Source organism: Quercus robur, chromosome 9 (assembly GCF_932294415.1).
Source record: "Quercus robur chromosome 9, dhQueRobu3.1, whole genome shotgun sequence".
In the NCBI taxonomy this organism is placed as follows: domain Eukaryota; kingdom Viridiplantae; phylum Streptophyta; class Magnoliopsida; order Fagales; family Fagaceae; genus Quercus; species Quercus robur.
In genome coordinates this window covers 3,477,738-3,500,373 of record NC_065542.1, presented here as the reverse complement: position 1 = coordinate 3,500,373, position 22,636 = coordinate 3,477,738, and the positions used below count along the sequence as shown (strand labels likewise).

The following is a 22,636-nucleotide window of genomic DNA, read 5'->3' as shown; positions in this document are numbered from 1 at the left end:
TTCCCCACAGGTTTGAGTCCGAGAACCATACAATACCTTGGTTCTGTCCAAAACTTAGTTTTTTAAGTAGTTGGTTTCCCTACAAGTTTGAGTCCGAGGACTATGCAATACCTTGGTTCTGTCCAAAACTTAGTTTTTTAAGTAGTTGGTTTCCCCATAGGTTTGAGTCCGAAGACCATACAATACCTTAGTTCTGTCCAAAACTTAGATATTTTCATTAAGTAGTTGGTTTCCCCATAGGTTTGAGTCCGAGGACCATGCAATACCTTGGTTTTGTCCAAAACTTAGTTTTTTAAGTAGTTGGTTTCCCCATAGGTTTGAGTTCGAGGACCATACAATACCTTGGTTCTGTCCAAAACTTAGTTTTTTAAGTAGTTGGTTTCCCTATAGGTTTGAGTCCGAGGACCATGCAATACCTTGATTCTGGCCAAAACTTAGTTTTTTAAGTAGTTGGTTTCCCCATAGGTTTGAGTCCAAGGACCATACAATACCTTGGTTCTGTCCAAAACTTAGATATTTTCATTAAGTAGTTGGTTTCCCCATAGGTTTGAGTCCGAGGACCATACAATACCTTGGTTCTATCCAAAACTTAGTTTTTTAAGTAGTTGGTTTCCCCATAGGTTTGAGTTCGAGGACCATGCAATACCTTGGTTCTGTCTAAAACTTAGTTTTTTAAGTAGTTGGTTTTCCCATAAGTTTGAGTCCGAGGACCATACAATACCTTGGTTCTGTCCAAAACTTAGATATTTTCATTAAGTAGTTGGTTTCCCCATAGGTTTGAGTCCGAGGACCATGCAATACCTTGGTTCTGTCCAAAACTTAGTTTTTTAAGTAGTTGGGGGGATTAGCCCCTCGGCCAAGGCGTGGGACATTGGTTTGGGGGGATTAGCCTCTCGGCCAAGCCCCTAGAACCATCTGTGCTACTAACGCTTTGAAGCGTAGCCCCTAATGGAAAAGCGTAGCCCCTCATGGAACTTTATGTTAAGGCACTACAACAGGCTGTTGGAAATGATGGGGGGACTTTCTTGACCCACCGCTTGTGCCAACACACAAGCCTCCTCACTGACGGCGCCAATTGTAAGGACTCAATTCGTAACTACCACAAAACGATATTGGGTTCGTACGTTAAGGGGCTAAACAATATAATTTGTAGAGCGTGGGCTTGAAAGGCTAAGCCTTGGTCACCGGACAATGGTTGGTCGTGGTGTTCATACGGAAATAATTTATGTTCGCTCGAGAAGTCTCTCTTCTCAGTATGGCCTTGGAGGCTCTGGTTCTTAGCCTTTTTTCCCAGCCCCTTTCCCGGATTGCTTGCTTCTCTTTTTATATTAGCCTGTACCCCTCATCTTACGTCCACGTGTAGGTTCGACTTTCCAGGACTGATACTTATCCCGTCAGCCCATACCCAAAGTGGTTGGGGGTGGTTGTAAAAGCTGAAGAGCATGGTTCTGTCAGGTGCAGAGTATTCAATGGCAGTAATGGCAGCTTTCCCTTTGTCCTTTGTCGCCATATTGTCCAGGGGTCCTTTTTCTATCAACGCAGATATTTTAGACTTTTCCTAAAACTGTTCCTATACCGTTCTTGCCCTTTCTTTCAAGAGGGCCACGGGGATGCCGAGGACAGAGTCATCCTCGGCTATGTGTCAAGGTTACTTGGACTTTTATTATATGTCCTCGGCTATATCCCTCCTCAACTCGGGCTTTGGGTCCCAATGTAAAAGTGGGCCAGGGCTACAAATTATTGGGCCCCACATATACTTTTAGTTATTTTTTATAAATTTAGTTCAGTTCTCACAGATCCTTATACAAGATTATACAAGACTATTTTTCTCCCGAGACCCATTTTAATATTTCTTTTTATCAAATTTTTCTTTCTAGTTTATTTATTCCTTAATGAGTATGATAATTAATTTCATTTTAAGATTAAGAAAAAGTTGGTACCACCACCAGTTCATCACAATTAGAAAGAACAGTACATCACTCTCAAACATTTTTTTTCCCTTTATAGCATTGATGGGAACTGTAAGGACTCAATTTGTAACGACCTTAAATTGGTGTATTGAGTTTGAACGTTAAAGACCCAAACAATAAATTTGTAGAGAGTGGGCTGAAAGGCTAAGCCTTGGTTATCGGATAGTAGTTAGTCATGGTGTTCATGATGATCGCACGGAGGTGAACTGTGCTTGCCCAAGAAGACTTTATCCTCGGCACAGCCTAGGTGGCTCTGGTTCTTGGCCCTGGTCCCAGCCTCCTTTTCGGGACTGCTTCCTTCTCCTTTTATACTAGCTTTTCCCCTTCTTCCAACGTCCATGTGTAGGTTTAGCTTTCTAGGGCTAATACTTGTCCTATCAGCCCATACCCAAAGTGGTTAAGGGTGGTTGTAAAAGTTGAAAAACATGGCTTTGTCAGGCGCAAAGTACTTAATTGCAGTAATGGCAGTCTTTCCCTTGTCCTTTGTTACCACACTATTTAGGGATCCTTTCCCCATCAATGCGGTCAGGACGTTTGTTGGCACACTCAATGAAGAGGTGTTAACTTTTCCTTAAACCACTCCTATACTGTACTCGCCCTTCCTTCTAGGAGCACTTTGAGGATTGCCTTTGATAGTGTGCCATTCCTTCCTTCTAGGTTTTGGGATGCTGAGGACAGAATCGTCCTCGGCTATATCTCTAGGCCATTTGGACTTTCGTTGCATGTCCTCGGCAACGCCTCTCCTTGGCGCGAGCCTTGGGCCCTAATATAAAGTGGGTCGGGATCACAAATTCTTTTGCCCCACAGGAACTTTTTTTTTTTAAATGTAAACGATAGAAAGAGTTTATAAGAGGTATGAAAATGTACATAATATATTAATTAGATAAAAATACCATTTTAGCCACTAAAGTTTGGGGTTATTGTCTTTTTTTTTTTATGAGGGTTATTGTTAATTTGGTTCCCTACATTTTGTTATTGTCGATTTGGTTGTTGTTATTTTCAATTTTAAATCAGTTTTTCTTAATGGGTTGATGGTAAAGATTAATTTGCTACAAATTGTAAATAATATAAACTTAATTGACAATAATATATATATATATATATATATATATATATATATATATGTGTGTGTGTGTGTGTGTGTAGAGAGAGAGAGAGAGTAAATGTACAGGAAACTGCTTGGAAGGACTCCCACAGTACAAATGTTTCCTACCAACCAATCAAAGAGTAATTTTCCAATAGCTCTTCTTTTTATAACCCGGTCAATCGGTCATCATGCTCGTTGGCCCGTATGCACGAAAGTCCCTAATTCTAAGCCAAGTTCACACTGTCTATATATATATATAATTTTTTTTTTCTAAAGAAAATAGCACTAATATAAAAAGTAAGAGATATAATAAAATGTGACAATATTTTTATAATATTATTTATTTTTAGTTGTAGTCAATCTTAGTCTAATAAAAGATTTAAGGGGGTGTTTGTTAAAGAAATTTGAGTAATGTTGTTTGGATGTTTTTGATATACATGTGGGTGAAAAGGTATATAAAAATATGTATAATATTGTTTAAAATACCTAAAAATATGTTCAAAATGGACTACCAAATAGACCCTTAATACTTCAACTGTTTTGAAACTTTCGTGATAATTCTTTGTGTCCTAATTCAGTTGTAATTTTCATTTTGTAAATTTCCTTGAAGGTCCACATGCTCGTTGGCCCGCATGCACGAAGGTCCCTAATTCTAAGCCAAGTTTACACTGCAGTCTGAAGGTTGCTGTGCTGCGTTCAAAGCCAAGTGCAAGCCTTCGATATCTATATTTTTTTTTTCTAAAGAAAACAGCACTAGTTTAAAAAGTTTAGAAATACAATAAAACTAGTTGAAGACCCGTGCGTTGCACGGTTTTATGTTAAAGCTTGTAAAATATATATAATTATTATAACCAAATAAGTAATTATTATAATGAAAGGAATAAATTGCATTGGTATAACAACCATCAAATATAAAATGATAGCACATTAATACAAAATTATCTACTAACAGAACTATTGTGCTATAATATCATTTGTAGTTACATGTATCAAACTATTCGCATATGAGTTTTATATCTAATGAATCTACAATATAAGTGATTTTTAGTATTGTTAACAATAATATTAATGATTAAAATCTTTAAACAAAGTAATATAAAAAATGTCCACTTTTTAAAGATAGAACTATTCAAGGAATAAAACCTTTGTTCTAATTAAAAAAAAATTGCAAAGTTTACATCTAGATTACAAACCTTTCTTAGGATGCTTGAAATCTTCTTTGACAAACCTGAAAAATAAAAAAAAAAATAAAAAAATCAAGAAGAAATTTAAACAGAGTTAAAAAACAAAGTACCATATAGATTGCAAAACTTTATGTAAATTTAATAGTCTATGATTGGAATTTACTACAATAACTTACATATATAATATTGGACAACAAAATAATTAAATTGGATCAAACCATTAAAATATGAATTAGATCAAACATAAGGAAATTACCCCCTCAAATAAAGAAAAACATAAGGAAATTAGCTTAAACAAAATGCAACAAATACATAAAACGTATTTAATTGATTATAATAAAAAATTGGAGTAAAAAATACATACCTACATGATTGTAGGTAGAAAAATGGAAGCCTAAATAAATAAAAAAACTGTACAATAAGTTGGAAAATGAAAAACTACACCAACTATCGGTGTATATATATACATACTCCACCTAGAAAATGAGTCCAAGTAAAAATCAAATACTCTAAACTCCTTGAAGTTACCTAATCAAGAAGTTTAGGTTGATTACATATTAGTTTTTTTTTAATACTTTATCCCAAAAAAATAGTAAATGTCAGTAGCTAGATTGTTATTAGATTTCTTTTTTTTTTTTTTAAATTTACGTTAAAGTTAACACAATAAAAAAGAAAAAAGAAAAAAAAAGAAAGAACAAAGAAAGATGGCACTGAAACGTGAAACCAAGTATATATATAGACGTCAAAGCATATCAATACAATTATTCAAATACATTTGCACTTAGAAGTTCAATGAAAAATTCCCGAGATGGTTTTTCATATAAAAATTGCGGCTGATAAAAAAGAAGAAGATAGAGAGAAGGAAATTCACCTGATGGTACGGCAAAGTCGTCCTTCTTTGAACTTAATTCCACTCGGTGGAATCAAAGTCTTCTTTGATAGGGCTGGTCAAGGAATCTAATTCCTAAATGTGTAGTTAAGATTAGTATCTCTAGGATAAGAGTTTATCTAAAGGAGGAGATAAGGCGCTGCAAGTTACTTCTTGTACTTATGAAACTAAAGCTGGTCAAGGAATCTAATTCCTAAATGTGTAGTTAAGATTAGTATCTCTAGGATAAGAGTTTATCTAAAGGAGGAGATAAGGCGCTGCAAGTTACTTGTTGTACTTATGAAACTAAAGCTGGTCAAGGAATCTAATTCCTAAATGTGTAGTTAAGATTAGTATCTCTAGGATAAGAGTTTATCTAAAGGAGGAGATAAGGCGCTGCAAGTTACTTGTTGTACTTATGGAACTAAACTAAACTATTTAATGATAAAAATGAATTAGAGTCATAGTAGAATAATATTATTTTTAGTTCTTTAAAAGTCTAAAAATTTAATAAAATAAGCAAACATTGTCAATTTTTTGTTTTCCTCTCTTTTTTTGTTTAAATTATATCATTAGGTAATTCTTTTAGATAAACACAACTATTATAGTTGTAAATGAAATATTTTTAGTTCTTTAAAAGTCTACAAATTTAATAAAATAAGCAAACACTGTCAATTTTTTGTTTTCCTCTCTTTTTTTGTTTAAGTTATATCATTAGATAATTCTTTTAGATAGACACAACTGTTATAGTTGTAAATAAAATACTACTTTCTTTCATTACTTGATTTGTCATATTTATCCAAAAAATATGTATATATCTATTCTTAAAATCTAAAAATTTATTAAAATTTCTGTAATTTGGTGAAGTCATGTTGCACAATCACGACGTCTAAGCCTAACTTTTATTATATATAATATGATATGATGTAATAATATTTTTACAATACTATTTATTTTTAATTAGGGTCAATAAGTCAATTCTAGTCTAATAAAAGATTTGATAACTCCACTGTTTTGAAACTTTTGTGATAATTTATTGTGTTCTAATTCAGTCGTAATTTTCATTTTGTAAATTTCCTTGCATTGACACGTATCCCATTCTACTTTTTACTTTTATTTATTTATTTATTTTTATTTTTTCTCAACCACACGTTTCCTTTCACCCTTGTCTTCTTCCACCTTTATATATTCTCCCATCCTTAACTTCTTTCTTTCCTTCTCATCTTCTTTCTGCTTTTCATTATCGCTAATAGAGCTACCTTTACGTTCCTTGCCCTAGGGCATTCTCCTTACAGAAAGTAAGATCTCATAAAGCTCTGATAACTCTCTTTCCAGGTTTCCATTTTCTTTGTTCTGCAACTTCCTTTGTAACTTTTCCACAAAAAAGCTTGTTTCTAAGTTTCCAATGGCTTCCACTAGCTCCGAAACACCCTCTTCACCTGGTTGGAAATTCGATGTTTTTCTCAGTTTTCGGGGTGAGGACACCCGCCATGGCTTTACAGACAATTTATATGAGGCATTTATATCGAAAGGCATTGAAGCGTTTAGAGACAACGAAAAACTCCAACTAGGACAAGAAATTGCTTCTGAGCTCATACAAGCAATAGAAAAATCCCAGTATGCAATCGTTGTTTTCTCAGAAAAATATGCCGATTCTAGGTGGTGCTTGGATGAACTTGTTGAAATTGTTGAATGCAAAAAAAATAAGGGACTTAAAGAAGTGGTGCCCGTCTTTTACCACGTAGATCCCTCCGACGTACGGAACCAGACTGGGCCGTTTGAAAAAGACTTTGACGAACATCAAAGAAATGACAGAATCGACAGGGAGAAGATCCAGAAATGGAAGGATGCTATGAGAGAAGTGGGGCATTTAAAAGGCGAGCATATACTGCCACATCAAACGTAAGATCGTGGTTTTTTTTTAGTAGCATTTTTTACACTGTTACACCCGTTTAAAGCATGTGCATCTTGTAGAAAAAGTTATTTCTATTTTACTTCTTTTTCTACCTTACTTACTCACTTTTTAAAATATTCTACTTGAAATTATCTATTACAAAACATTTCATATTAATTTTTCTTGATATTTTACAATTTTTTTCTCTTTCTTTTGAATTCAAAAACTAACATTCCCCCTTTTCTTTCAAATGCAAAATAAATAATGCCAATATAAATTTACATAGTAACTATAATGACTATGTATTTTTATATGACTTTACATTACTTGACATATGTTCTGTATGTTTTGATAATGATAATTTTTAAATAATGTGTCATTTTTTAAAAAGTATTTTTTATAATATTATCTTCTTTTTTTTATGTTTGGTAACAAGAGCTAAAAAAAAATTCTAACTTTCTTTATTTTGTTTCTTGTTTTTCAAAAATATTTAGTGAAAACCACCTCTAAAAATAAGCTATAATTTTTCGTCCATTAACTTATTTTTTTTGATGCTACAAAATATTAAAAAACACATCAAACTATATTTACACGTTTTCTACATAAAGAAATAAAGCAAGCAGCAGACGAATTTTGGGCTGGATTGATTAAAATGTACTACTTTTTTTTATTACACAAGCAACTATAACTGTGACCGTAAGTCATTTCAACCAAAATCGTACTCTTTCAAGCGTGTGTAAATGTGTATTAGAACTTTTATTCTTTTTTATTATTTTACTTTATCTGCAATTTGTGTCTCTTGTACCACCCATTCAGAAAAGCTGTCTCATTTAGAAAACTTTTTTTTTTTTTAATTTTTGAAATGGTACAAAACTTTAAACATAAAGAATGAAAAAATATATAATAAATAAAAGATATAATAAAAGTAAGGGTCCAGTTATGCTTATGCTTTCTATTTTGGAAAACATTTTTTTGAAATTGAAAAGGTTGTCATTATTTTTTCAATTCTAAAAAAAAAAATTTCAAATATAGAAATTAAGGTGTGCCCTTAGGACACACATTAGTAAAATCCTAAAAATCCTAAAAGTAAAACTAGGTGAACACGAAGATATATATAAATATAAAGAATAAAAATATATATATAATAAAAGTAAGACTAGGTGAATACTCTATATGTTTACATGGAATTCTAGTATTCGGCCCAAATTCATCTGGGCCCCCTAGTATGATCCTGAGCCCAAACATATAACAAAAATTAGTCCAACGAACTTCCTTTAAAAAAAAAAAAAAAATTAGTCCAACGAACGACAAAATTAAACCCAAACAACTACAAAAATATAGATCTCTAGCCCATTTTTAACCCTGCAAAAACATGATTTTTTGTTGGTTTCATATTTTAAAAAGTAAATGACAAAATTTGAAGTACAGAATATGATGAGCTTTTTTTTTTTTTTTTTTTTTTTTTTTTTTTTGGGAGAAGAGAATATGATGAGCTTAAAGTCTTAAACTTGTCAAATTAAAAAGATACCAAAAAAAAAAAAAAAAATCTTAAATGGTGGGAAGTGAGGGGGAAAAAAGATTGAAGAAGAAATGGTTATCTCTTGGAATCGAACCATACTTAATTACATTTAAAAAATAGTGAAGGAGTTGATGAAATTTTTTAAAAATAATAATATAATTAGGCAAACTAAAATTTTAACAAAAAAAGTGCTTCAAATAAATTAAAACTTAGCAAATTGCTGTTCGATCGGTTGAAGGTCTCTCTCGATAGGTCAAGCTCTTCAGTTTCTGAATTCATTTTTTTGCAACTTGTACGTTCTTGAATTTTGACTTATATTAACTTGAGCAATGTCTAAACCACTTCAAAGACGCTAAGATCTTATTCTAGACTAGTTTTTGTTCTCGGTTTTCCAACATACAACATATTTAGAACCTAAACATTTAAGACTAAATATTTAGAACCTAACAATCCTAATTCAAGATAAATTCATGAAGAAGTGAAATTTCTTTAGGATCTAACCATGAAAAGAGTTATTTATAGCAAGTATAACATAAATCAAATTTCTACAATAATACAACAAATAAAAAAGTCCTATAGATCTTAACATAAATAAAAGCTATGTATAAATTGCTCACATTATATAAATAGCAAAGAATAAACTCAACATCACAAATAAGACATTTAGGTTGTCATGCCCTGTGTATTGTCCCAGCAGGAAGGGTCACACTTATATGGGTTCATCAATGAATATGGAGATTTATCAAGTATGACTTTTTTTTTCCCTTTTTTGAGAAGAAGACAAATGAACTTCATTAATCAAACAAGGCTAAATTGCCTAAAGTACATGAGTAATGTCTTGTGGCACATCTTCCATCTAGAGCAAGAAAGTAGGACTTACATGTTGGGTTTATAGAAACCTCAAAAGGAGGATTGAGTGTTATTTATATAAATGTTGTTGGGACGAGTGTCGTCTCAATAAATCTCAAGGAATGTTGGTTTAATTAACCCTAATTTTAAGTATTACAATATATGATTTGATGTGATTTTGACATGAACTTATATAATAATAGCTAATTTTAATGTGAATTTTTTTGGTGACAATAACTAAATGACCGATTGTTATATAATTCTAAAACTCTCATATATTGTACCAAATGTATTGTAATTTTGCATGGAATAATATTTATAGGCAGGCATAAGTCACAATTTTTGTCAATTTTTGTTATTTGTAGTTAACAGTAACTAATTAAGGGAGACAATTGAAACAATTAAAACAGTTAATGATTTGATGTACAATACAAATAAACAAAGAGAAAGATTCCATTGTTTAATGGTCAACAAGGCTATTTAGTCGGCTCTTTTATTTTTTAGATTTTATTATAATGATTTTTTTTGATAGATTTAGTAGACTTATTAAGAAAAATACTAAGGACACAAAAATCCCACAATTATTGCCACAACTTGTCAAATGAGTTATGACAAACTGTGAATGGTGAAGGTCAAATGGTGGGTCCATACCTCCACTATTCATAACTTGCCAAATGACAAATTGTGGCCAAAGTTGGAAAAAAAATTTTGTCCCTAACATTGCTCGACTTATTAATGACCATTGCTATCGTAAGCACTGGGATTGGATGATGACATTGAATTTCCTCATTTCTAAATATTCTGCAGCTGCTCGTTTTCCCTCCCGTTCATAGATTTTCTTCTTCTTCCTTACCCCCTGTAAATTAAAGCTCTAGTTTGGAAGGCCAAGATTTTGGGATGTAGGGAAACGTTTCATATGAAATTACACATAAAGAGGTATAAAACATGTTAAAGATTGAAGATGTAAAATCTAGGAAATTTCAACCACAATTATTTATGAAAATTAAGAAAGGAATCAAGGAACAGTTCATAATTGTATTGCTAAAAATGAACGATGGTAAGTTGGTAACCCAATATCTGTATGGGTAGTTAAAAAAACTTATATGGGTAGCTCTTTGGATTTTGGCTCGAAGCGTTTAATTACATTATTATAAAAAATAATATAAAAAAGAAGCATTCGATTACATCTATTTGTCCCAATTTCAGTTTTAACAAACTAAACTTAATGCCATATATCTACTAAATTTATATTATGGATATATCCACTAGTAGATTCAGATTCACAGCTTATTATTCTCTCTTTTTTGTAGGTTTGAGGCAGAACGTATCAAAGTCATTGTGAAAGAGATATCAAATAAATTATTGAGTAATACATTCTCAGCAGGTACTGTTGGACTAGTAGGAATTAAAACCCGAGTTGAGAAATTGAAGTCACGCTTAGCTATGGAGTCAAATGATGTTCGCATTATAGGAATTTGGGGGACAGGAGGAATGGGTAAGACAACTCTTGCTAGAGTTGTTTATGGTATGATTTCCAATCAATTTGAAGATCGCTGTTTTATTACTAATGTTAGGAAAGAATCTGAAAAATGTGGTTTACTTAAGATACAAGAAATACTTTTGAGGGAACTTTTGAATGATAGAGATTTGAAGGTACACAATGATCATAATGGAGATCTCATGATTAAAAGTAGGTTACGTAACAAAAAGATTCTTCTTGTTCTTGATGACGTAAATAAATTAGACCAATTGGAGAAGTTAGCAGGGGAGCATTGTTGGTTTCGTTCAGGTAGTAGAATTATGATAACAACAAGAGATAGGCATTTGTTGGTGTGTCATGGAGTAACTGAAATATACGAGGCTGAAGAATTGAATCATTATGAAGCTCTTAAACTTTTTAGTTTGAAAGCTTTTAAAATGGACCATCCAACTGAAGATTATGGAAAGCTATCTCAAGTTTTTGTAGATTATTGTAAGGGGCTTCCTTTGGCCCTTGAAGTTTTAGGTTCTTCCTTGTACGATAGAAGCATTGGTGAATGGAAAAGTAAATTGCGTAGGCTCCCCAAATTTTGTGATGGAGAAATTCTCAGTGTGCTTCGAATAAGTTTTGTTGATCTACCACAACCAGATAAGGAAATTTTCTTACATATCGCATGCTTTTTTAATCACAAAAATAGAGATGTTGTCCTCAAATTTCTAGAATATCTTGAGCCTGGTGCTGAAATTGGATTGAAGGATCTTATTGATAAGTCTCTCATTAAATTGTATGAAAATCAATTGTGGATGCATGATTTACTACAAGAAATGGGCCGAGATATAGTTCGTCAAGAGTGCCCTGAAGAACCCGGGAAATGGAGTATGCTGTGGTCATTTGAAAATATCAACAAGGTGTTGACAGAAAATACGGTAAGGGGTTATTGAAAGAAACTAATAAGCATATATCTTATTATATTATTCAACATAATTTTTTTTTTATAAATAATAATGGAGTTTAAATTATATTAGTCTAGTAATTATACATTTTATACTAATCCCTCTTGTTTTTATTATTAGGGAACAGAGAAAATTCAATGCATAGGACTAGAGATGCATGAACCAAAAAATGTAGATTGGGATCCTGAGGCCTTTTCAAAGATGCGATATCTAAAATTGCTTAAAATTTGTGGTGTTCAACTTATGCATGATCTCAAACATCTTCCTAATAGCTTAAGAATTCTTGATTGGAAAGGGTACCCTTCAAAATCGTTGACATCAAGTTCCCGATTAAAGGTAATTTAGGTACCCTTATACTACTTTTTTTATAATAAGTTTGTTTGTAGAAGCTAATTGTTTTACTCTCATTTTTTTTTTTTTTTTTAAACAGAGTTTTGAGAATTTGAAATTCATGAATCTGAGTGAATCTCTAAAACTTATTGAAGCCCCAGACATCATTGAAGTCCCAAATCTTGAGAGTTTGGTTCTTAAAAGTTGTATAAATTTACGTAGGATTCACCCATCAATTGGAATTCATAAAAAGCTTACTATTCTTGATTTACAACGGTGCGAGAACCTCACGAGTCTTCCAAGCAAGTTTAAATTAAAGTGTCTTGAGGAACTTAATCTTACTGAGTGCTCAAAATTAACAGAAATTCCAGAATTCGGGAGAAACATGAAAAGGGTACGCATCCTTTATTTAGGTTCTACTGCAATTACAACACTACCCACGTCAATTGAGCATTTGACTGGCCTTGTTGAGTTGACTGTAAATAGTTGCAAAAATCTTGAGCATTTACCTAATACTATTTTTAATTTAAAGTTGGTTAGAAAAGTCTCTCTCCAGTTTTGCTCAAAACTGGATAGACTGCCAGAGAACCTAGGGGATGCCGAAAGTCTAGAGGAGTTGGATTTGTGGGAGACTACTATAAGAGAGGTCCCTTCTTCCATTGGTCTCTTAAAACATCTTCATTCCCTAACATTGACTGAATGTAAGGGGTTATCAATGCCAACAAGTCCTCATCCCATCGACTTGCTATTCTCTTCTCTATCTCTATCACCTGCGTCTCCTTTGACCCACTTGCTTTTAGGTGACTGCAATCTCAAGGCAATCCCTAATGATATTGGTTCCTTAGTCTCTTTAGAATGGTTGGTTCTAGATGGAAATGATTTTGATTGCCTTCCGGAAAGCATCATTCAACTTTCGAAATTGAAATGGATGCACTTGAATAATTGCACAAGTCTTCGATCATTGCCAAAGCTTCCATTGAATATTGAACTCGTGGAGGCGAAAGGTTGTATCTCACTGGAAATGTTACCAGATCCATTAAAACCAAGCGATTCATTGGAACCATCTCTCAATCTTGAAAATTGCGATAAATTGGATGACAATCAAAGCTGCATAGACTGGTTTATCTCAGGGATAAAAAAGTCCCTCAAGCTCTCTCCCGCTCTCCCTCTCTCAGTCCTAAAAGAGTCATATAACATTGTTTTTCCTGGAAGTGAAATTCCCGAGTGGTTTAGCTACCAAAACATGGGGAAAGAAGTGAAAATAAAAGTACCTTCTCATTTGTGTAAGAACGTGGGAATTGTTATTTGCGTTGTGTGCCCCACGCTTGACTATTCGTTGATAGCCAATGGAAAAGAAATTTCTTTTGAAAGTGGCACAGTTGTTCAGGTTTCATCAGATCACCTTCGGCTAGTCTATGTGACTCCTCAATTCTTCGACAAGGAATCAAATAAATTATCGTGGGAAGGTGACGTGAATGGATTCCGTCAGATTAGAATTGAAATTGAAACCCATTATTCAAGCGTGAAGGTAAAAAAATGGGGGTTCCATATGATATACAAGAAAGACATAGAAGATCTTGACATGGATGTTCTCCATCATAATTTCGACAGTTTGTCAGTGGAAGTGGAAGCAAGTTCTGATTACAATATGGCTGGACCCAGTGGAGAAGGAAGCTCTGATTGTGAGGAGTCAAGTGAGTACGAGGGTTGCGATAGGGAGGAATCTAGTGAAAGTGACCCTGATTATTAGTCAACATTTTTCTCCAGTAAGTCACTGTCTTTCCTCTTAATTCAAGTTCTGTTGGTTTCTGCATTTTCTTTTTCTTTTACTATACATTTATTAATGGATTGCCCACCACATGTTTGACTAGAGTTGTAAATGAGACTCCTAACGATTTGACAACAAAGAACGGCAAGAAAATGCTTTTGTTGGTGTTTTAAAAGCATGCTTTTAATGTGATTAAAAGTGAGTAAACATCAAAACTGGAAGTTGCTGCCAAATCTCATCTTAAATAGACATATCTTTTTCCTTTGCATTTTCTTAGCTAGACTTTTTTTTTTTCCCTATTCTATTTTTTCCTCCCTAGGCATTTAGGAGCTTAACAGAATATATATAATGTCAAGTTTGAATGGAAAGGGTGCTGTAGCCTATCACATGTATTGCCTCCATCTGCAATATAATTACCTCATTTATCTGTGATATTAATACTTTAAAACTCATTTTATAATTGCTCTTTAATTATGGAAGTGTTTGACATATGATAATTGTTCTTTGGCTCTTGATATTCTTGAAATTTTCCAGGTTTTTTCAGATCATGACCAAGGTCAACCACCCATGCCCATTTCACATGTTCATCTTTATGGTAATTAGACCCAAGCAGGCAAGCAAGTATTTAACAAGATTGAAAATGGGAGAAGGTAGTATGCTTAGATTTGTAAACCCCACTTTACTTGTTATTGTCGTTTTGATGCATTACACCTACAATTTAAGTTTTGTCACATTTTCTTCATTGTTTTGCCATTTTAGCCTGATTTATTACATCTCATAGTAAATTGATAATATACCTTTATAGACATCCTAGTATATACATACGGTTCCAATTTTTTTGCATGTCAATCAAGGGGTGTCTTATGAAACTGTTTAGTTTCTATAAATGTCGTGGCAGATGTGCTACTCAAAGATACTTTTAGCCCGGGTGGAATTCTGGATACGTTTGAAAACTCTATAGCCAAAATGATTCTGAGAGAATTTTACAAATTCATGTTTGTGTTACTAACAAGCTCATAAGGTCTCATTTTAAATCTGGTGCTTATTTGGTTGAAAAGGATACTGGCTGTTGCTTAGCAGAAATCGTAGAAACCATGCCAGCAGGTCCTTTTTTGATCTCACTAGCACAACCATAAGTGAAGACCTTGAGCATTGGAGCCATTTTGTAGGTTACAATCACCTTCTAAAATTATTGTCATTTTTTGGAGGATGTTATTGAATTTTCTTCTTGTGAGGGCAGAATTGAGAAGACTTGTGAGGACTTTTTTCCTGTATGTCAAAGATGCAGAAACCTTAGACCTTATTTTTTTCCCTTGTCATCTAGAGAAATCCGGTTTGGTTTGATCTGTCCATTAGAACTAATTTCATTCAGCCTTACTTGATTCAGGCATGGATGAAGAGAAATCAGGGCAATTTAGAGAACTTAAAGTACTTCTCGATGTCTTTTGTCTCTATCTTATGGTATATTTGGACTTATAGGAACAAGGCAACCGTGAAGAAAGAGCCTTTCTCTGCCACTAATGTGGCCATGTTTTTTAAAAGTTTGTTTGATTTCAATGTGCAGGGTAACTAATAGTTCAAATAACAAAGAAAAGCCTCAACAATAGCAAGAAAAGCAAATCCAGACCTTTAGAGAGGGTTCAACTGCAACCAATCCTGTTGGAGGAGAGCTGCAAGGGTAGGGGATGGAAATAGCGGGGATCCAATTTCTTTTTTAAAAATAGAGAATATGCATGTCCATAGCTGCTTGTGAGGAGTCAAGTGAGTGATTAGTGACCTGAGATTTTTTCATTGGAAGGAATTTTGTGAAGTGACCCAGAAGGTTGATCAATGCTTTTCTCTCTATCGCCCGTAAGTCACCATCCTTCTTAATTTGAGTTTTGTTGGTTGATGCATCATCGCTTTCCCTTTCCTTTGGCATATACTTGTACTCTTTTGGGTTAATTTTAACTTCAAAAAAGTTTCTTGCTAGCTGTACCTTAGTTAATTATTAGAACTTATTCAAACTCCCTTCTGGTTTGTTTAATCAAAAAACACAAAGCAATACTCCTAGCTAATTTGATACACATATAAAAAACAGAGTCTTATGAAATAAACAATGATTAGGGTCATCTTGGTTTAGTGATTGTGTTACTTGTTTGTGCTGGTTGCCCCCTTGATGTTGGATCATTGGACTATTTCATGAGGTGAATCTGTCACATGGCCAAGAGACAAAAAGATAAGTGCAGTCCGTTGTATGCTTTTTAATTTCTCTTGTCATTGTTTTGAAATTTTTCAAGGTGCAAAAACAATATATGCATGCCACTGCAAACATTACAATCAAAATTATTTTTTATCTCATTACATATTATATATGTGAAGTCATGCATAGATTGCAGTCAGAATGATTAGTCTAGCTAGGGGTAGCATCTAGCTTCCTCCCTAGTTGAAAGTTCTCTAAAGTTGTGTACTAACCTTCAACCAAAGAAAATGCTTCTTTTTTTTTCTTTTTTCTTTTTTCTGTTTAAGAGAACAACTGCGTTTTCTGTTCTAGTTCTTGTTCCTTTTATTTTTGATTTGCTCCGAAAATTCTTATCAATTTAAAGTATGACAACAGTTATATAACTTTTCCCCACTCCACTTGCTATTAGCTAAGACCGTCAGGATTCCAATTCTAAAATGTACAAACTTTACAATCAAATGTAGTTATAAAATTTAAAATCTTTAGCAATGAGGAACTTGATAATAACTTTTATGAGGAATTAATTTGGATATTTAAAATATCTGTAAAGAACAAATCATTAAAACAAGTTCTTGATACATCCAAATATCAACATTATTGACAATTGATCGTATCGGAATAATTAGTCTTCCTACAGGTTGTGTCTAGCTTCCTCCCTTGTTGAAGGTTTTTTAGGGTTGTTTACTAACTTGAAACCAAAGCAGATGCTCTTTTTCTGATTAAGAGAATAACTGATTTTTCTATTCATTTCTTTTTATTTTTTGCTTTTGCTTTTCTCTGAATTTTTATTATTTAAAAGTACGACAACAATCATAAAGTTACTAAAATGACTTGTATTAGCATGTTTGAGGACATTGTTATTGCAATTCTCATAATGCAACAATCTTTAGAATCAAATCGTGGTTAGTGACAGTTCAAAATTTTCAACCATGAGGAGCTTGACCATAACTTACCTTAATGGGGATTTAATTTTGATATGCAAAATTTCTTCAATGACCAAGTCATTACCATGTTCTTGATATATCCAAATATTGTCATGTTGTTGACAATTGATCAGTTCATTGATCAACAGTGAAAGGTCTGCATCAGCAGCAGTAATGTTCTTGGTGAACTGCTTAAACTATCAGCATTGGGAGCCTAAGCTTGTACCTATATATTAATAGATTTGCCATCACCAACTAATTGAGAAGCTCTCACAGGAGACAATCTTCAAAGTTAAAAGCATTTAGTCCAATTTTATGTGTCACCGAAAAAATGTGGTGCATATTACTCAATTGTTAGACCTGTCTTGTCAGATCTGTGATTTACCACAAGAGAAGTGCGTTTGGATCTATTACTAAATGACCTTAGCCATCTGATGCCTTTATTCAATGTTGGGAAATCATCAAAGACTTCATCTTCCCATGTAATGCTTGTGAAGAAGAATTGGTGAGACCTTTATAATATTTGAATTTCATTTTTAAAGTGTCATATCTTTCTTCCTTTGATTTCTTATTTAGATATTTCTTTTGTTCATTCTTTCTTCTCCTTCCTCTTTTACTTCAGAGATTTAGGAGTTTAATAGGTGCCTTATGACATATCTTTTTTCTATTGTGCTTTCTTATATATATAATTTAGTAGACAGGTACTACCACATGTAAATGCCCCGTTACTTTTTAATAGTAATAGTTTAAAACTCTTTTTATACCTAGTACTGCTCTTTAATTGTTTAAGTTTTTACCAAATAAATTTTGTGCTATTTCCTCTTGATGTTCTTGAAGTTTTCTAACTTTATACCTTTAACTCTAAATGAAATTATTGACTGAAATTTGTACTTACCTATATCAGATCATGAGCAGGGCAAAACTGTTCATGCTCATTTCACAGGATAAAACAAACCAGAAGACTTGGCCTCCATAGGTAACTTAGCTTGGCTACCCTATCAAAGTGACTCAACAAGAATTAGAATCAAAGGATAACGGAAGTTAAACCTGAGCCTACAACAAACTTAGCCATAAATTACTAACCTAATTCTCTGGTGCATATTCAATCAGGCAAGCAACTGTGCAGAAAAGGTTGAAAAATAGAGAAGCTATCCTGCTTTGATTGGTAAGCCCTGCTCTAATTGTTATCGTTGTTTTGATGCGTTACATCCAGAATATAAGTTTTCATATTTTTCTGCTTGGTTTTGTCTTTTTAGCCTGATGTATTGTATTTTGTAGTGGAAAGATCCTACAGTTTTATTTTGATGTGTTTTGTCTAGAATTTAAGTTTAGTCATGTATGTGTGTGTCAATCTTTTTCAATAATAAAAAAATATTATTTTGCTAAGTTATAAAAACCTTACTTTAGTAATCCCTCAATCAAGTCAAAATAAGCTACTAGTATTAATAGGTATTTAAACTTATCTTTACACTTTGGCTTGAAAACAGGACCTGATTAGAGAGCTGTACTCTCCAGAAGTAGCTGCTCAAATTTTAGCTATCTCAAGCTGTGGAGTTACTGATAAGCTGCTATGGCCTCATACAACACAACATAGTGAGTGAAACCAAGTGTCTTATGCAGTGAGGAAGACAATTTCGATTGTTCATTCCTGAAGCAAGTCTTGCTTGGGCTGTATAACCTCAACACAGTGATGTTTGAGGGTGCAAAAAAGTGTACTTATCATGTGTAATGCTCAGTAAAGCTTTGTTTTGTAGGTATGCACAAGCCTATGATGCACAACATGTTGATTAGAGTAACTACTGGAGAGTTCCAAGGGGAGTGTGTCCAGTTGTGGAGGGATGGCAAGTGTTGCTGACAGTTGAGGGGCACTGGCAGAGCAGATGCAAATGGGGTTGTTTTGCCTATGTAGCTAAATCATGGGCTGGCAGATAATTTTTCAGCCTGTTCCAGTAACGCCGTATGCAAAAAAGTGAAAGCTTACTTTTTGAGAAGCATATTTTCCAGGTTGTTCTGGTTAGTGGAAGATTGGAGGACCTGTGGAAAAGAAGAAGGTTCCTTGGCAACTTGGTGCGTTGATTGAAGAACACAAGTGCAAGGAAGTTGGAGAATGCCAGTGGTGTACATTTGCTGTGTACCGGAGTCACTAATGAGGTTAGAGTCCTGGTTAATTTTGCTTGTAACTCTTTTATGAACATTTTTTGGGCTTGTAACTCTATTAAAAGAGAGTTAACTTTAGCAGTCTGGATAATATATAGCCAATTTGTTTCAATAGTAGGACTTTAGATTTACTTTCAGCAAAAATTGTTCATGTTTAGTTGATATTCTCCACATGTTAATAGATAGTCAAAATTGCCAATGAGCTGAGTAGCTCAAATGGTATTTTCTACCCCCCCAAATTTTATACCAACAGGTAATGCTAATGAGCCTGAGAGTTGGCTTGGAATGTCAATCAACAAAGCTAGTCAAATTTGGATAGCATTAGTAAATTACCGTTTCTCCCAAAAGCTTAAACTATTAAAAAATTGTGAATCTAATCATTTAACCATAATTTAACACTTCCCCTCACATGCAAGCTTAAATCCCATCATTGTGAATCTAATCATTCACATAACTTGTGGGGTTTTTAACATTTTAAATTAAAGATAGAGTAGAGACAGGATTGAACTAAGGATTTCGTGCTCTTATTCCATGGTTAATTACATATTCACCCAAAAACATAATAATTACTTAATTAGTAATTTATCAAACATTTATAGGAGAAAAATATTCGTATAGTTGCAAGTTGCAACTCAAGAGATATCTATAGCAAAGTAGAAAATTACTAGATTATAAACGAATCTAGCTAAGGAAGAAGCATTGCCTTGCAGGCTTGCATTTAAAGCAGATAAAAAATAAGCTCACATTTCTCTCAGCATCTTCATCGTACATTTTGTCACAGTGAAAGGTCTGAACTATGTACAAAAGGGCAAAGATTAATAGCAACATCACTCAAAGAGATCAAAAATTAACAAACAATGCTGTTATGTATAATCCTATCTGGTGACATTTTTACTTTTACCTCATATAAATGTAAATGTTTTGCTCTAAAATATGAAAAATCAACAAACTATTCAATGAAAAGAAATGGAACCAATGAAATCACATCATGAGAAGGCATGAAATAGATTAAGTTACTATTGCTAGATTTATTGGACACCCTTTCATTAATTGGCATGTTCAGTTTTTTAAAGAACAATGACGTTATTTGTAGAGTGATCCCATTATTCATTTTAAAGAGGCATACTGTTAGTTTGAAAGGGTAAAGATTCTTCAGTTGATGTCAAAGCAGCTCTAATATCAATGATTTTGATGTCGATTACAAACTTTGCTTGCTCCTAGCTCTTACTTTTTTTTTCCCCAAAATACTTTACTATCTTCATTTTCAGTTTTTAACTAAGTCACCCTATCAGTTTCGAATGTATGATTAAAGAAAACTAAAGTAATATGACCTGCTTGAACACTTTCTTCAGCTACTTTACACTGCTAATACTAAATTAATTAGTGGATGTATTAGTCATAAAGTTTCCAGATTCTACTAAAGCATTTATGCGTGATACATCATGATGGAACCTTGATTGTGAATAGATAGAAAGAAAGCCATACAAATAAAAATAAGTTTATAGCTTTTCAAAAAAGTAAAACGAGTAGGACTTTTATATAGCTGGGCACTAGGAAATTACACAAAATGTGTAGGAGTAATTGTCATCAAATTTGCACTACATTACTAATCCCAAAAAATGAAAAAAAAAAAAAAAAAAAGTTTTCATAAAAGCATGATAAAGCATATTCATCCCATCACCACCACCACCAGCAAAAGATTTTGATTCATTAGAATCTACTCATGCATGTGTCTTACTCTCTCACTTGTTTGAAAATAGTTTTGCCCCATTAGTTAATCTTTCTGAAAAATGGGTCAATGCAAGGTCAACACAAAAATTTACACTTTGACTTGGAACACAGGACCTGATTAGGGAGCTATACTCTCCTGAAGTAGTGTAGTGGTTGCTCAAATTTTAGCCACCCCTCTCTCAAGGTGAGGAGCTACTAATAAACATACATCGCCTCAATGTAACACATTTTGATATCAAAATTAAGCTACTGTTGAAAGTGGGGGAATTCAGGTAATGGATTCTCATTGGAGGGTCATAGCTCTTAGATGGAGACATCTGTGAGAATTGAAGCTTCCTTTGAAGTTAATAATTGTTATGTGGGAGTTTGGCATGAGGACTTATTGTTTAAAACAGAATAGTGAAATGAAACATTGTGAGTGATAGTAATTGTGTGAGGAAGAGGAAAATTTGGTTCATTTATTCTTGAACTGCAATCTTGCTTGGAAGGTATTGTTTGGATAGATTTGAGCCTTAGAACTGAGTTCATTTCTCCTTGCTCTTTGAAGTGGTGGTTGGCTCAGTGGATGGAGGATCCAAATTTTCAAAAACAGGAATATATTATGTTCTCTAGATTGATGTTTAACGGTGCAAAATTGCTTCTAAAGAAGTGCTAATGCTTTGTTTTGCAGGCCTGCACAAGTCTCTAATGCACAACAAGCAGATCAAAGTAACTGCAGGAAAGTACCAAGGCAGGTGTATCAAGTTGTGGAGGGTTGTAGGTGTTGCTGACAATTTAGGGACGCTAGCAGAGATAGTGTGAACGGGGTGGTTTTGGCTTTGTAGCCAAATCAAGTGCTGGCAGGCTGTTGCAGTTCTTCCATATGCAACCAAATGGCATGCAGCTAGATGCCCCTGTTCGGAAAGCATTAACTAAGGCTATACAGCTTGGTTTTTGTAGACTTGTTTCCATCATTTCTAAGAGCGGAGGAACTCCTTTTGAGAAGAAGGTTTCCTTGGCAACTTGCTGTGCTGATTGAAGGCCACAAGTGCATAGAAGTAGGAGAACATTAGTGGTTGTATATTTTGTGCATAAGAGAGTTGCTACAGATGTTGGGGTCTTGCTGTTGCTTCAAAGTCTTTTGAACATTTTTGGACTCTACTACCAGCCAACGCTTCAGACATTATTTTGTATTATAAACCATACCCAAAAAGAAAAGAGAAGACAAAAAGAAAGAAGTTAAATTAACACCTTTTCTGGACTAAAGCTAGTTGCAACTACATGCAATCATTAACATTGTAAGACATCATATAAGAGATTCATGTCTTTGCGTGAAAATCATATTCATCTCTCCTTTTAGATTCAAATAAGAGCAATTGAATTAACTATCTAATGGTTCTGATTGAGGAGCATGCTTTATTTTTTTTTGGTGCCCTACAAATGGATTGTTCTGTCAAACTTCTATCAAATACAGAAATTGAAATTTCTCTTCCTTATGTAAAGGTTGTTATATACTTCGATTGTTTTTATTTTTCCCCACGATAATGCAAAATATTTCATGTGTCTTTTGGGTCACATTAAAATAATTTTTTAACATAAAAACTTGGCTCAAATTGGCTAGAGGGTAATGATAAGAAGATAAATGAAGTTTACAATGACATACATTTTGTTTGTTAATGGAAGGTTGAAATTTGCTTAATTGATTTCCAATTTAAAAGGATCT

At 33.5% G+C, this 22,636-nt stretch overlaps 2 protein-coding genes across 2 annotated transcripts in view; both read left to right on the top strand.

Moving 5' to 3' along the window:
* Positions 1-7,051, top strand: part of LOC126700443 (TMV resistance protein N-like) — a 54,751-nt gene extending 47,700 nt beyond the window's left edge. Inside the window, exon 2 of the mRNA XM_050398631.1 lies at positions 6,445-7,051. Within this exon, the coding sequence (XP_050254588.1) occupies positions 6,515-7,015 (501 nt within the window). The 5' untranslated portion in view covers positions 6,445-6,514 and the 3' untranslated portion in view covers positions 7,016-7,051. The remainder of the gene's footprint in view (positions 1-6,444) is intronic.
* A 3,374-nt stretch (positions 7,052-10,425) lies between these two features.
* LOC126699794 (disease resistance protein RUN1-like) lies at positions 10,426-22,306 on the top strand. Its single transcript, XM_050397763.1, has 12 exons — positions 10,426-10,436; positions 10,682-11,777; positions 11,925-12,140; positions 12,235-13,900; positions 14,437-14,552; positions 15,467-15,753; positions 17,419-17,551; positions 17,951-18,022; positions 18,157-18,211; positions 18,534-18,639; positions 18,801-19,197; positions 21,605-22,306. Exons 1-4 carry the CDS (start codon positions 10,426-10,428, stop codon positions 13,882-13,884), a joined length of 2,973 nt encoding a protein of 990 aa, XP_050253720.1. The 3' UTR covers positions 13,885-13,900; positions 14,437-14,552; positions 15,467-15,753; positions 17,419-17,551; positions 17,951-18,022; positions 18,157-18,211; positions 18,534-18,639; positions 18,801-19,197; positions 21,605-22,306.
* The last annotated feature ends 330 nt before the right edge of the window (positions 22,307-22,636 follow it).

What these genes read in the sequence shown, in the direction of transcription:
- LOC126699794 (XM_050397763.1), top strand. An exon ending in AGGTGTTGACAGAAAATACG is followed by an intron (nt 11,778 to 11,924) that starts GTAAGGGGTTAT and finishes TTTTATTATTAG; the next exon opens with GGAACAGAGAAAATTCAATG. An exon ending in CATCAAGTTCCCGATTAAAG is followed by an intron (nt 12,141 to 12,234) that starts GTAATTTAGGTA and finishes TTTTTTAAACAG; the next exon opens with AGTTTTGAGAATTTGAAATT.